The sequence below is a fragment of the Cebus imitator genome, unplaced genomic scaffold (genome assembly GCF_001604975.1).
Source record: "Cebus imitator isolate Cc_AM_T3 unplaced genomic scaffold, Cebus_imitator-1.0 Scaffold201, whole genome shotgun sequence".
Taxonomy (NCBI): Eukaryota; Metazoa; Chordata; class Mammalia; order Primates; family Cebidae; genus Cebus; species Cebus imitator.
In genome coordinates, this window is record NW_016107516.1 from 559482 (window position 1) to 574074 (window position 14593).

The 14593-nt window shown below is 40.9% G+C and overlaps 1 protein-coding gene across 5 annotated transcripts in view; it reads right to left on the reverse strand.

Moving 5' to 3' along the window:
- SIDT1 (SID1 transmembrane family member 1) overlaps window positions 1–14593 on the reverse strand; it is an 86795-nt gene that overhangs the window by 46629 nt on the left and 25573 nt on the right. For 4 of the 5 annotated variants that reach the window (XM_017547750.2, XM_017547749.2, XM_037745441.1 and 1 more), the window contains exons 2-3: window positions 9889–10010; window positions 8741–8911 (exon numbers count right to left, since the gene is read on the reverse strand). In XM_017547750.2, coding sequence (XP_017403239.1) covers window positions 8741–8911; window positions 9889–10010 — 293 coding nt within the window. The remainder of the gene's footprint in view (window positions 1–8740; window positions 8912–9888; window positions 10011–14593) is intronic. The other variant, XM_037745440.1, reaches the window with a different exon arrangement.

Consider the following 14593-nt stretch of genomic DNA (forward strand, 5'->3'; position numbering starts at 1 on the left):
AGGCATGCCCTTCCTATCCCCAAATACCTCCCTGATTGCCTGCCACACTGGCTGAAATTCTCCAAGATTTAGTTCCCTTTGGATTAGGCATTGCCTTCCAAGACCCTCCTTTAAAATAGAAATATACCAAAAGAGTTTTTTTTTTCTCTCTAATTAGTAATTTACTGTAAATTATGTTATTAGATATTTTCATTCTTCCATGTAAGACAGCAATGATCTAGGCATTGAAGAATGGAGAGTGTGAAGAGGCTGGGCGTGGTGGCTCATGCCTGTAATCCCAGCACTTTGGGAGGCCGAGGCGGGCGGATCACGAGGTCAGGAGTTTGAGACCAGCCAGGCCAACATGGTGAAACCCTGCCTCTACTAAAAATACAAAAATTAGTTGGGTGTGTTGGCGCGCATCTGTAATCCCAGCTACTGGGGAGGCTGAGGCAGGAGAATTGCTTGAACCCAGGAGGTGGAGGTTACAGTGAGCCAAGACCGTGCCACTGCACTCTAGCCTGGACAACAGGGCGAGACTCCATCTCAAAAAAAGAAAAAGAAAAAGAAAAACAAACAAAAAAGAGAGCATGAAGAGATAGGAGCATAAGTCGGTAGCATAGAGGTCTGTCTGCCATTAGCATCTGTGACACAGTTCAAGAATTTGTCACAAAGACACAAGACGCATGTGGTCTTCTCTATAGTTTGATAAGGGCTGCTTTGGGCTTTTGTTCTCTCTGGCTCTTGTCTCATTGTTAGCAATGAAGATCATGCACGCAAGTCCACAGCAATCTCAGATCCCCAGGCTGCTGAAATGCTACACCTGGGGGTGCATGTCCCTGTCCCTCCAATGTGCCCTGCATTTCTGGGCATCTGAATTTGAACTTCTGGGATCTCTCATCAGCTTCATTCCCCAGGGCTCTCTGAAGATTTTTTTTTTTTTTCCACTCCAATTTTCCTTTTGTAAAAATTAAATACCTGTTTTGAAATTAAAGGTTTCTTTAGAAAGGGCAAGTTGAGACATTTAAGCAAGAGGTGTATAATTAGAGGTGTTATTTAGAAGTCATAAAATTTGAGCGCTATTCATAAACGTAATGACCACAATTTAGGCTGTCATTGGACTGGACTTGGAATTTAGCTCACAACAATGGATGCAATTTTTATATATCTACTTGCAACAGAAATCGTAATCAATGTTGAGGATTGGTTCTTCTGAAGCACAACCGAAAACATCTGTCCTTAAGTCACCTAAAGAAGCCAAAGTGAGTGTCAAACCCAGTTATGTTTGTGCTCCAGAGAGTCCTTGGCCAGAGTTCGGACCTTTGATACTGTATGTGGGCTGGGTAGCGCCGTTTCAGCAGTCTGGGAGTGTCTCCCGCTGTTACCGGGACAACATGGGACCTTCAGCTCTCTTTGTTACCAGATCAGAGGAATAAAGAGGACATGATTTTCTTGGCCAGCAACGTGACATCTCCTGACTCTCTTATCTGCACCCTCATCTTTCAAGTCCATTGATTCCTCATGATAGCATTAAATTTGCAGAAGCAATCCATATTTTTTGGGCAGACATTTTAGTTTTCCCCATCATTTGGGTTTCAGTCATAATACTAAATGTATGGAGATTTGATATTCACTTTCTGTTTTTCTTTTCTTTCTGCTTTTTCACTTTCTGGTTTGGTTCTTTATGTTTTGCTAGTACAATGCATGCAAACTTGGAAAACATGCTACTGTCTCTAAGACTATCATTTAAGTCCTCTCTCTCTCATGGAGTCACCAGTATGTGCAAAATAAACATTTTATCTATTGCAGGTGAAATATTTTGCTTCCTTCCACGTGGACCCAACAGAGGTGGGGAAAGTTTATTTTACTATGGGTCATCAACAACAGAACAAAGCTAACTGAAACTCATGCATTGTTAGTTTTAGAAAAAGAAGTATAAAAATTTCAACTGATTTGTTTTAAAAATTTAACACATTTTAACATGTTTATGTTATGTTTATTTGTTAAACATAAGAGGCTAAAAAACAATTTGTTTCCTTGTGTTGGCTATTTCAAGAAAGGAGAGAAGGGAAAAAATGGATGTATTGAGAGACGGGGGTGCAGATAGGGAAGTCAGGAGAAGCGGCAGAGTGGGGCCTATGGGGGAGGTGGAGAGAGGGATAAGAAATATAGACAGGAGAGTAATAAAGTAGAAGAAAAAGAAAAGGGGTGGGAGGAAAGAGTAAGTAGAAAGAGAGGCAGGACAAACTTTCAGTAGTTTTCGAGGTGAGTACCAGACAGGACTGTGAGATTCACAGCATCTTACTCATCTTGTATTAACAAGCCCCTAGCACAGAGCGCAGTGGGCATTCCAAACCCCTCCTTTGTTTGTTGAAGGAAATTATATCCTCTTATTCACTTGAACTATGAACTTTAGAATGTCATTCCCTGTTCTCTCCTCCTGCCATCTGCCACGGACTCCCTTCAGGACTGCAGCTTTCCCACCCACCTTCTTGTCGTCGGTAACCCTCTGCCCGTCATTCCTCTGGTCTGAGTATAAACTCCGCACTCATGTACTAAATTCCCATTCTTTCTATCATTCTCTGGGACTTTGCTTCTACAAATATCCAACTCTCCTATCAAGTGAATTTGCCTTTCTACCTCTTTGTTTATAAATATATTCTAGTCTCAACTATTTTCAAAATAAATAACAAATGCCCCATCCAAATGCCTCCCTTTCCCATGGATCTCCATTCTTTAATGTCATTCTATATCCATCCTTTCTTCACAAACCAGCTGCTTCTAGCAGTATTCCATGTTTATCTCTTTCATTCTTTCCTCCACCCACTGCTATCAGGATTCATTCTCCACCACCCTCTTGTAATAGCCTTTGCTAAGGTAACAGTCACCTCCTGTCTTAGTCTATTCAGGCAGCTATAACAAAAATACTGTCAACTGGGTGGCTTATGAAGAACAGAAATCTATTGTTTCTTACAGGTTTACAGGCTAGGAGGTTCAGGATCAAGGTGCCGTTAGATTTGGTGTCTGATGAGAGCCTGCTTCCTCATAGATGGTGCCTTCTCACTACATCCTCATGTTGTGTAAAGGACAAAGGGCCTTTTTGGGGACTCTTTCATAAAGGTATTAATCCCATTCACAAGGGCTCCACTCACACAACCTAATCACCTCCCAAAGGCCCCACCTCCGAGTACCATTACCATGGAGATTTTGGTATGAATTTTGGGGAACACAAACATTGAGACCATAGCACCATTTAATTGCTAAATCCAGTGACTTAACCCCCAATGATTTCTTGCACACCTCTGGCTGTGTCTACTCAGCCCCTTATAATAGCTCCAGTTTCTCAGACCATCCCTTAAATAAGAATGTTACCCACAGCTTTGTTCTTGATCATCTCATTTTAAAATATGTATCCAGCTGCTGTAAATACCACAATGATCCTAGTGAATCTCAAGGCTCTATATCCAGCCCAGGGCCATCTCCTGAGCTCCAGTCAGAATCGTGGTCCCCTGCTGAGCTTCTGCACTTGGCCATCCCTGGAGCACCTCAAACGCCACATTATAAAAGGGAATGTGATGTTACTTTCCTGATCCTGACCTACTATGTCCTTTTGTCAGTAAACCTCACCAGACTTCTGACGTCACTGTAGGGGTCATCTTGGACTACCCCCTTTCTATTGCCTTCCACACCTGATTGATCACCAGGTCCTACTCATTCTATTAGTGTGAAAGTAACCTGCCTCCACCTGCAGCACCATCTTTTCCCAGTACAGCATCCTTAAGAGAAAAAAAAGTAATGTAAATCTTTATTGCAGTCTCCTCCAAACTACCAAAAGGTGATTATATAGTATAGCACACAGCAAAATGTCTAAAAACCTCTTCTCCACTCATTTCTTCAAAAAAATCTATTACTTTTCACAGCATAGTAGCTGAGCTATCTCACTCACATACTCTCTCCTCTTAAAACAGACTCAAGGTCCCTACTTAGCAGGCTAGGGAAGGGTTGAAGCCTGCAAATATTCATGGAGGACTTAAAATTTTATTCTGCCACCAGAATATTTGCTGAATTATGAATTATCTCCATGTGTACTATTTGACTCTTTTTCTCCCTTACAACCTTGTTGCTGCCACATACATTCAAGTTTGAATCACTTTTTATTCTTCCCCATTCAAATAACTTTTCATTTGCCTATTTGCCCCTCATCTTTCCTCTGTGCAATTCATCTTCCATGCTGCCTCTAAAGTCATCTCTAGAAATCAGATCTGTTAATGCTATTCTGTTGCTCACAATCCTTTAATGGCTCCCATGACCTGAAACATGAAGTTCTGCTCCATAGTCTAGCATCCAACATCTTAAAGATCAAAGTTGGGCAGTGCCTGTTTCCCCAGCCCTGTCTCCTGTAACTCCATCTTGCCTAGGCATCACGTGGACCAGGCTTCTCCATGTGCTCCTGAAGACAGCGCTAGTCTGCTTAACTGTAACTCAGAGCTCTCCCCTAGTGTCACGTTAGTATATATGTAACACTTTGCCAGATATCTGTACTTCAAACTCAACCTGTCCCAAAGTGAAGTTATCATCTAATCATTTCCTCTTAGTGGCCCCACTTTCTATAAGCTACAATGACTCTTTTTTCTTTCCCCTCATATCTAATCAAATTTCATCAATTTCACATCTCTTAATATTTCAATTCACTTCCTCATTATTTATCTTGACCACTGCATCAGCCTTCTAATTTCTCTCCATCCTGTTTGTCCTCTTCAAATCCATGCTCCACACATCTATCACAATATAGACAATTGTTTAAATTTCTTTCTCTTTCTTTCTCTCTTTTTCTTGCTGTATGGCCCAGGCTGGAGTGCAGTGGTGCAATCTTGGCTCACTGCAACCTTCGCCTCCTGGGTTCAAGTGATTCTCCTGCCTCAGCCCCCCAGGTAGCTGGGTTTACAGGCATGTGCCACTGCACCAGGCTAGTTTTTGTATGTTTAGTAGAGACGGGTTTCACCATGTTGGCCAGGTTGGTCTTGAACTCCTGACCTCAGGTGATTTGCCTGCCTAAGCCTCCCTAAGTGCTAGGATTACAGGTGTGCGCCACTGCACCAGGCCTGTGTAAATTTCCTAATGCCCTTCCTAAGATCCTCCTACCCCATGACCACCTGCTTGCCTGTTTCTGTAGCTATCTGCTGTTCCCCACCTGTAATTTCACTTTCCAATAACACTGAACACCTGGGCACTGGAGTGTAGAAAAAGAGTAGTGGCACAGCTGTGTGTGTGTGTGTGTGCAGAGGATAAGTAGACGGCAGGCAGTAATGGTTTAAAGCAGAGTTGATTCATTTTTAACGGAATTTTGTAGACATGGGGGTCTCGTTTTGTTGCTCAGCCTGGAGTGCAGTGGCACAATCATAGCTCACAGCAGCCTCAAAGTGCTGGGCTCAATCAGTCCTCTTGCCGCACCTCCTGAGTAACTAGATCTATAGGCATACACCATCGTGTCTGGCTAATTTTCTTATTTTTAATTTTTTTACAGACTATGTTGCCCAGGCTAGTCTTGAACTCCTGGCCTTAAGTTATCCTCCTGCCTCAGCCTCTTGAGTAGCTGGGATTACAGACAGAAGCCACCATGCTCCGCTAGTAAAGTTGGATTTAAATAAATGTTTTATGGAATCAAGAAACGTATTTAGAGAAACACAAAAAATTGGGAGAACAGTTTTAAGTAGAAAGTAAAAATAGCATGTTAAGGTGAGAAGAGCTTAGAACTGGGAGTTGGAAGTACAGTTTAGTCTTGATTTTGCCTTTTCCTGGCTGTGTAAATTTGAACAAGTCACTTAACTTCTCTGAGCATTAGTTTGCTCATCTGTAAAACTGAGGCAGGTGGATTAGCTTCCCAAAGGTCCTTCAATTCTTAAAATGTATGATTCTAGGGGAAAAAATTCCCAAAATGTGTTCTATATACATTACAGCCTGCCATTCAAAAACATACAATAGAAACTTCAATTTTAGAGATTTTGAATTACTTCAGTGTTTCTCTCAATGCCTGAGCCCAGTTCTCATCACAATACTCAGCTCTTCCCCATCATCTCATCCTCTGGATTTCCAGGTCACCAGCAAGGCTGCTGGACCCAGGGAGGAAGAGACATATATCTTAACTATCATCTCTTCTCAGGTTTATCTTGTTCTTATAAAAAGCCCTAGTAAATATGTGATTTTGAAATGCTCTTAAAGTCTGCTTGCTGAGGCTAAGTCAATTATGGGTTAAAAACAGCAAACAACGTGAGGGAATAGATTTGCAGTTTCACCTGCATGCAAATAATTCATTATCACTTACTACAGCTGTGACTCTATTTTCACAGAATTCAGTTCTCGAAAGGCTCTATTAACCTTACAGAAGACCGTTCCTACAAGTGAAATACGCTACCACCAAGTGGCACTGCCACTGCTACCAGGTGACACTTTATTGATTGATTAAAGACAGATCAGTTGATAAAGGCAAGGCTTCTCTGCAGTTCAAACTGCGACCTGTGCAAGTACAGTAACGTGTTGCCACTCCCATCAAACGTGTAACTCCCATCAAATGTGTATTCCCATATGGTTAAATATCATAAGTAGATTTTAAAATTATTATTATGCCAGACACGGTTGCTCATGCCTGTAATACCAGCACTTTGGGAGGCTGAGGTGGGTGGATTGCTCAAGTCCAGGAGTTCGAGACCAGCCTGGGCAATATGGTCAAACCCCATCTCTACTAAAAATACAGAAATTAGCTGGGTGTGGTGGCACACACCTGTAATCCCAGCTACTCAGGAGGCTGAGGCACAAGAATTGCTTGAACCAGGTAGTGGAGGTTGCAGTGAGCCGAGATTATGCCACTTGCACTCCAGCCTGGTGACAGAGCAAGACTCGGTCTCAAAAACTATATATTAAATTAAACTGAAGTACCGTATTTAAAATTGCTTTAGGATAGTGGTTCCCAACTCTGGCTACACATTAGAATCACCTGGGGAACTTTAAACAATTTACCGGTGCCCAAACCTAGAGCCTCCGATTTAACTGCTCTGGGAGGATCTTATTCACCAGAGAATCTTTTTCTCCTTGTTCTTGTGGAGGATAGAGTGTTCATGGCTCTTAAAATTATCATGTCACCTTTTCAACACCAGAATTAATGGAGGGACTTGGAAAAAAATGCTGTGACTACTTCTCCATCCTTCTGACCATTCATTCATTCATCTGCCCATCTTTCTGTATGGGTATAACACTATGTCAAGGAGTGCAGAGAAGACCAAGATAAATATTTGAGTTCTATTAGTAACTCTACTGTCTACAGATGTCTTTATAAACTGCATTAAATTTAAGGAGAACTTTACTGTAGAAACATTCTGATCAGAAAAATAAGCTGCAAAACAGTGACATATACTATTTTGAAATATTCTGATTTTTAAAAATTAACTTTTTAATTGAACTATAACAAATGTATTATAGGAAAGTGTGCAGTTATAAGCACATATTTGAAAAAATTATCATCAGATAAACATAATCATGCACTGCTCGCCTCCCCAAAGGTACCACCATTCTAACTTCTAACATCGGAATAGCTTTGCCTGTCTTTAAATTTTATATAAATGGAATAAAATAGCATACGTTCCTTTTGTCTGGCTTCTTTTTTTTTGAGATGGAGTCTTACTCTGCCACCCAGGCTGGAGTGCAATGGCGGGATCTCAGCTCAATGCAACCTGCATCTCCTGGGATCAAGCACTCTCCTGCCTCAGCCTCCTGATTAGCTGGGACTACAGGCACCCACCACCACACCCAGCTAAATTTTTTTGTATTTTAAGTAGAGAGGGGTTTCACCATGTTGGTCAGGCTGGTCTCCAACTCCTGACCTCAGGTGATCCACCTGTCTCAGCTTCCCAAAGTGCTGGGATACAGGCGTGGGCCACTGTGTCTGGCCTGGCTTCCTTTTCTCAACATTGTGAGATGTATCCATGTTCGGTATAGCAATAGCTTCTTCATTTTTATTTTTGTGTAGTATCCCATTGAATAAATACTACAATTAGATATCTAGGAGTTGGGTATACATCAAAGGGGTAGAATGTAGGCCTTTCAAGTTATGGCAATTTGGTACTTGTAATGGAATCACGTTATGGCTTTAATTTACATTTCTTATAGCTAATGAGGTTGTGTTTTTTCGACCATTTTGGTAGCTTCTTTAGTGAAGTGTCCAAGTCTCATGCTTATTTTTTTTTTTTATGAGCTTGCCTGTTTGTTTTAGTTTTTTTAAAAATAGGGGAAAAACAGTACTAGGCACACCAAGAAAGGACAAAGCCACATTCCTACCTATGTTACTAACCTGGGAGGAGAAAACAGGAATAATAATAAGGACAAGAAAAATAGCTTAATGCCTTCCCTAGAACTAAAACAAAAAAGCTCCTTCAGGAGTGTGGCACTGGTTGGGAATACAAAAGTATTCAGTCACCAATCATTCTTGCCTGGACTGCAGTCTGGACAGAACCCTCACCCCGATCCCTGAAAACAGATTCACCTGTGAGGTCAATCACTCTTACACTCTGCAGTAGTCCTCTACTCCCTCTCTTTTGTGTAGACTAAGGCCCTGCTGCTCAGTTATGGGAAGGAGAGTTCAGGAGATGCTAAAATCATACGCTAAGTTGATAATTTCCTTCCAGAGTACCAGTCTGTAAGGATGGAAGAGGAATTGAGGATCCACAAGTGCAGGAAGCACAGACAGCTGAACAGAGAAAATCCCACTTACTGGAGCTGGAAGTGCTTGAGCTTGGTAACCAGCAGTTTGTACTGGGCACCCAGGGGTGCCATGGATGCTACATCTACAAATATCAGTTGCTCCAAGGGTCCCGTTACATTGGTTGCTTCGGAGGGACATAAGGTACGGCTCACTTCTTGGTAGTTGTAGCTCCTCTGATATCTGAAGTAGCCAATATAGGGGGAAAAAAATCAATAAGAACAAGAAAGAGACTCAATGACTGATCAGGGAAAGGAGCCTATCTCATTTTGCTTTTCTCCAAATTTGTTTTCAAGTCCTTATGTTTTGATTTTTAGACTGGAACTATCAATAGTAATTTTAGAACTAGTGTTGTTGGTGTTGGGTTGTAGGATATGGTAAAAGGGCTGTGAAGACTGTTCTGTGCTGACCAGTTCCCTTAAGTGGCGTCTACATTACGCTAAGCCGTTCTTCAAATTCAATGAGGAATAAATATCCAATTTGAGGGGAAAGCTGGCCTGATAAAACAACCAGCTGATTCCATTTTCCACTCTTCAAGCTGTTGCTAAAATAAGAGTAAAGAAAGCCCTGGAGTCCAAGTCAAAGCTATCAGAGTTAGTATTTTAATCCTCAAATTCTTCAACCTTTAAAAATAATGTTATGTGACAATTTTGCATGCCTTCCAGGATTTTTTTTTTTTTTTAGTGCAATAGTCCCTTGTACACTTCTCCACTGAAAAAAATATAAACTTGAGGAGGGCAGGCACTTCATTGTTTTTCCACTGCTGTCTCTCCAGCACCCACCACTTAATAGTGCTCAATAAATATTATTGAATGAAGAATTAGGGGAAGAGTTACTCATTTATGTTAACTGCTGGACATAGCCCATTGGATGGCTATTGGTCAACCCAGTACCCAAAAGCTACAGAATATCATGGTACGATTTAAAAATAGTAAAAGCTCTTCTAGGTGTTGCCAATCTAGGTAGAGTGCTCATCCAAAAATTCAACAGAGCGAAAAGGTCAGGGCATGCACCATGATCAGTATTTGCACTTTGTATGCAGAATGTCTCGACATTCCAAATGTCTGATTTTTCCTTTCATTAGGGAAAAGATCAGTTAAGTTCTAGGACACTGGAGAAAACCAAATGTAGCAAAGTTGCCTGGGAGAAAACCCACTTACAGTCCTTGGAAGAGCAGAGGAACCTGCCAGGACAGCACCTCTTTCTGCTGGCGAACCACAACAAGGACTGGGTAGTTGAGATTCTCAGAGGAGCTGTTCACATACACCCTCACGGCAGTCACCTGCAGGGGAGGGTAGAAAGAGGTAATGTAAAATGTACATATGCACACACACAAACACTTGCGTGTGTGCACACACGCACAATGCACATGCATCCATACCCCATAGCTGCCATATGAGGCTCAGAAACACTATAATTTCTGACATTTTCTTCTCATGATAGATAATCCAAATGTCCCAGATGTTTCTCCTCTTTCATATTGTAACCAGAGTGGGTCTCAACTTTGATTGCACATTGAAATTGCATGGGGGATTTTTAAAAAATGATGCCTAAATCCAAGCTGCCAAAATTCTGATTCAGTTAATCTTGGATGAGGCTAAATTATGGAGCCTTCAAACAGCAAGCTGGGGAGTTTGAACTGACCAGGCAACACAAGATTTTGAGAATGAACCCAGAACAGAAAAAGAAAGATACTGATGTGCTTTTCTTCTTATTTGAATATAAATGCTAAAGATACAAAGAGCTAAAAATAACAATGTTCACAAAGCCACCCTCCTTCAAAAACAAATCCTACAAGACCTTCAATTGCTGAAAAACTTTAATTTTGGGTTGGTAAATCATTCTGTGTTTCAAATAAAAATGTTATGACCACATTTTATTAAAGCCTAACAGATGGCCTGGCGCTCCCACCAACAATAAATCATGACGCTTCCCCAGCAACAGATATCACAGGGCGGAGTATTCTTCTCTTTGTCTTGCTCTGAGGTATAAATCAATCCTTGACACAAAATGCTTTTTTTTACATCAGTAACTCCATAGGTCTTTCTGAATTCGCACATGTCAACCCTATTAAGAATTTAACCCTTATGGTTAAATTATGGTTATTTTAAAGACAGGAGATTGAAAGTGACTTTGGATCTAGATGGTATTAGTTTTTTTTTTTTTCAATCTTTTTTTTCAATTTTTTTGAAGACAGAATCTCCCCCTGTTGCCCAGGCTGGAGGGCAGTGGTGCAATTTTGGCTCATTGCAAACTCCGCCTCCCGGATTCAAGGGATCCTCGTGCCTCAGCCTGTCAAGCAGCTGGGATTACAGGCGTGTACCACCATGCCCGGCTAATTTTTGTAGTTTTAGTAGAGACAGGGTTTCACCATGTTGGCCAGGCTGGTCTCAAACTCCTGACTTCAAGTGATTGGCCCGCTTCGGCCTCCCAAAGTGCTGGGATTACAGGTGTGAGACATTGCGCCTGGCCTTCTTTCAATTTTTATAATACCATAGGCAACATGGAAGAGAACAAAATAGAAGAGAGATAGGGTAAAAACAACAACAAAAAAATTTGATCTTCCACATGAGATTTTGTTTTTCTAATGCCTTAGTATTCTCTTGAAAATTTCTTTATTAGGAGAAAGAAAATAAAACAAGAAAATCCTGCAATTAAGCCCTAATGATCTGGGCATTCAAAAAGTAAATTGGGAGGAAACAGAATAGCATAGATGTCATATACTGCCATTTGGATATCTCATATCATTCTCCTTAATCAAGCCACTGCATTGCTCTTTAAATGTTAAAATAGCCCAAGAGTAACTTACTAATTGGATAGGAAGTGCTCGCTCTGAAGGGAGAGTTTTCTTGTGCCTACACCCTACATGTTTCCATGGAAATTATGCTGCAGCTGAGAATTGCCACATATCTCTACTGAGACTTCTTTTTGAAGCTCGGAATCTTCACAGGCACCTCGTACTCAAAGTGTCTGAAATGGAATCCATCACTCCCTTCACTCCTAACTTTAATTTCTTCTGAATTCCCTTGCTTGTTGAATGGCCCCACCATGCAGCCATTCATCTAAGCCTGAAGCTGGAGACTCATCCTTGATTCCTGCTTCTTTAGCTCCCTTGCTTCCATCTCCTTAATACTCTTCACACCCAGACCCTCCTCTCCACCCGGAGTGACACTCTCTCAGTGTTGCATCACAGTGACCTTCCTTGATAGTCCCCTATCTGGTCTTCTGACCCCAGGGCTGCACTTGCTAGGAGGGCAGTTTCATCTGTCATTCCTCATTCCCCTTCAGTGGCTCTGAAGAGTTTTTGGATTTACCCCAAAGTAACAAGAACACTATAATGAGTGCTCATGTACTTATCCAGTTTTAATAATTGTTAACAAATATATTTAATTTATACCTCCTATCTCCCATATACCCCCACCACTGGATTATCTGAAAGTACACACCAGGCCAGGCATAGTGGCTCACGCCTGTAATCTCCTTTGGGAGGCTGAGGTGGGCGGATCACCTGAGGTCGGGAGTTCAAGACCAGCCTGACCAACATGGAGAAACCCCGTCTCTACAAAAAATACAAAATTAGCTGGGTGTGATGGTGCCTGCCTGTAATCCCAGCTACTCGGGAGACTGAGGCAGGAGAATTGCTTGAACCTGGGAGGTGGAGGTTGCAGTGAGCCGAGATCACGCATTGCACTCCAGCCTGGGCCACAAGAGCAAAACTCCATCAAAAACAAACAAACAAACAAACAAACAAACACACCAAAGATTGTATCATTTATCTGCACCACAGTTCAGTCTATATCTCTAAGGCATGAACCCTTATCTTTTTAACTTAAATACAACACCATTATCCGACTTGATAAAATTAATAATCTTAAACATTATTTAAATTCACATAGTGTTTGAATTTTTCAATTGTTTCAAAATGTTTTTTCTAGTTAAAAAAAATTGGGCATGAACAAGATCCGTTGTATTCGAACATTCTATTTGGTTCATATGTCTTTTGAATCTCTTTTAATACGAAGGGTACCCTTTCCTCCTTTTAGGGGACACTTGTTTGTTAAAGAAAGCAGCTCACAAAACAACAATACAAGTCTGTAGAAGAACCCACATTCCAGATTTTGCTGATTGCACCATGCAGTGTCATTGAACAGGTTTTATTGATCTTCTGTATTGCCTGCAAACTGGTAGTTAGATCTAGAGGCTTCATTAGTTTCAAGTCGTCAAATTTCTCAATCTTTTTCCTGGATTTTGAGTCATAGTCAAGGAAGTTTTCATCATTCCTAGTTACTGAAGAATTTGCTCATGTTTACTTTTAGTATTTTATGGTTTCATCCTAAAAATTATTTAAACCTTGAATCCCTTCCAATCAATACTAGTATGTGGTATAAGGAGTGATTGCAATTTTATCTTTGTTTCATATGGCTCTCCAGTTATCCCAGCATCACTTACTTGAAAGTTCATCTTTTCTCCATGGATTTGAATCCCTGAAGCCTCTTCTTGATCTCTTCTGTGCCTTCATCTCTCGTTTCTTTGCCTACCAGCGCTCCCACTGCCTTGTCATTCATTCCCAATTACTGTCCCTCAGTGTCGACTGGCCTTTGGATATCTTCCTCATTCTTAAAGTCTTCCTTGGGGAAGTCTTCCCTAACATTTTCCTACCCTACCAAATAGGTGGTGTCCCTTCCTTTTGCGGGGGTGCTGTGTGGCCTCTAAGTACCTCTAGATGGTGTCTCTACCACACATAGCATTCTTAAAATGTAGTCAATTTTATTACTTTTTCTTGGCCATTTCTTTTATCACTTAAATCGAGATATAATTCATACATCACACAATCCATTCTTTTAAAGTGCACAATTCAGTAGCTTTTAATATATTCACCAAGTTGTGCAAACATCACCGCTGTCTAATTCTAGAACATTTTTCTCACCCCAAAAAGAAACCTGTACCCATTGGCAGTCACTCCTCATGCCTTCTTTCCCCCAATCCCTGGCATTCACTAATCTAATTTTTGACTTTATGGATTTGCCTATATTTCAAGTAAATGGAATAATGTGCCCTTCTGTATCTGGCTTATTTCCTTAGCATGATGTTTTTAAGGTTAATCCATGTTGTAGCATATATCAGTACTTTATTCCTTTTTATTACTAAATAATATTCCATTTCATGCGTATACCCCATCATGCTTATCCATTCTTCAGTTGATGGACATTTGGGTTTTCTCTTTTTAGCTGTCATAAACAATGTTGCTATGAACATTTGCATACAAATTTTCATGTGAACATATATTTTCAGTTCTTTTGGGTATATGCCTATGAGTAGAATTGCTGGGAGAGATGGTAACTATGTTTCACTTTTTGTAGAAATGCCAACATGTCTTCCAAAGAGATAGTCATTTTACATTCCAATAATTTACCTAGCAAGCAATATATAAGGGCTCCAGTTTCTCTACATCCTTGCCAACACTTGTCACTATCTGTCTTTTTGAATATAGCCATTCTAGTGGGTGTAAAGTTGCATCTCACTGTGGACCATATGATATTTCAACTGCTAGTTTACCTCCTTGGCTCTTCTAGGAAGATGCAGAGTTTATCTTTGGCATCCTGAGTGCCTGGCAGAGTGCATTAACTTAGAAGCAGGCTCACTTTTGAGGCTGTAATACAGACACTCACCAGGATTATATAGCATGTGTTTTTAGAGCACACTTTGGTTTGGCTTAAAATCTATAGTTGTTAGAACGGAGATAAAACCTACGGAGCTTGTCTGCCTCCCTTTTTTCACCTAAGATGCAACCTCTTCCTCCCTTCTTAAGAACTTAATGTCAGACAGGATTTCCTTCAATCTTTTCTTCACACTTTGATCTAAGGC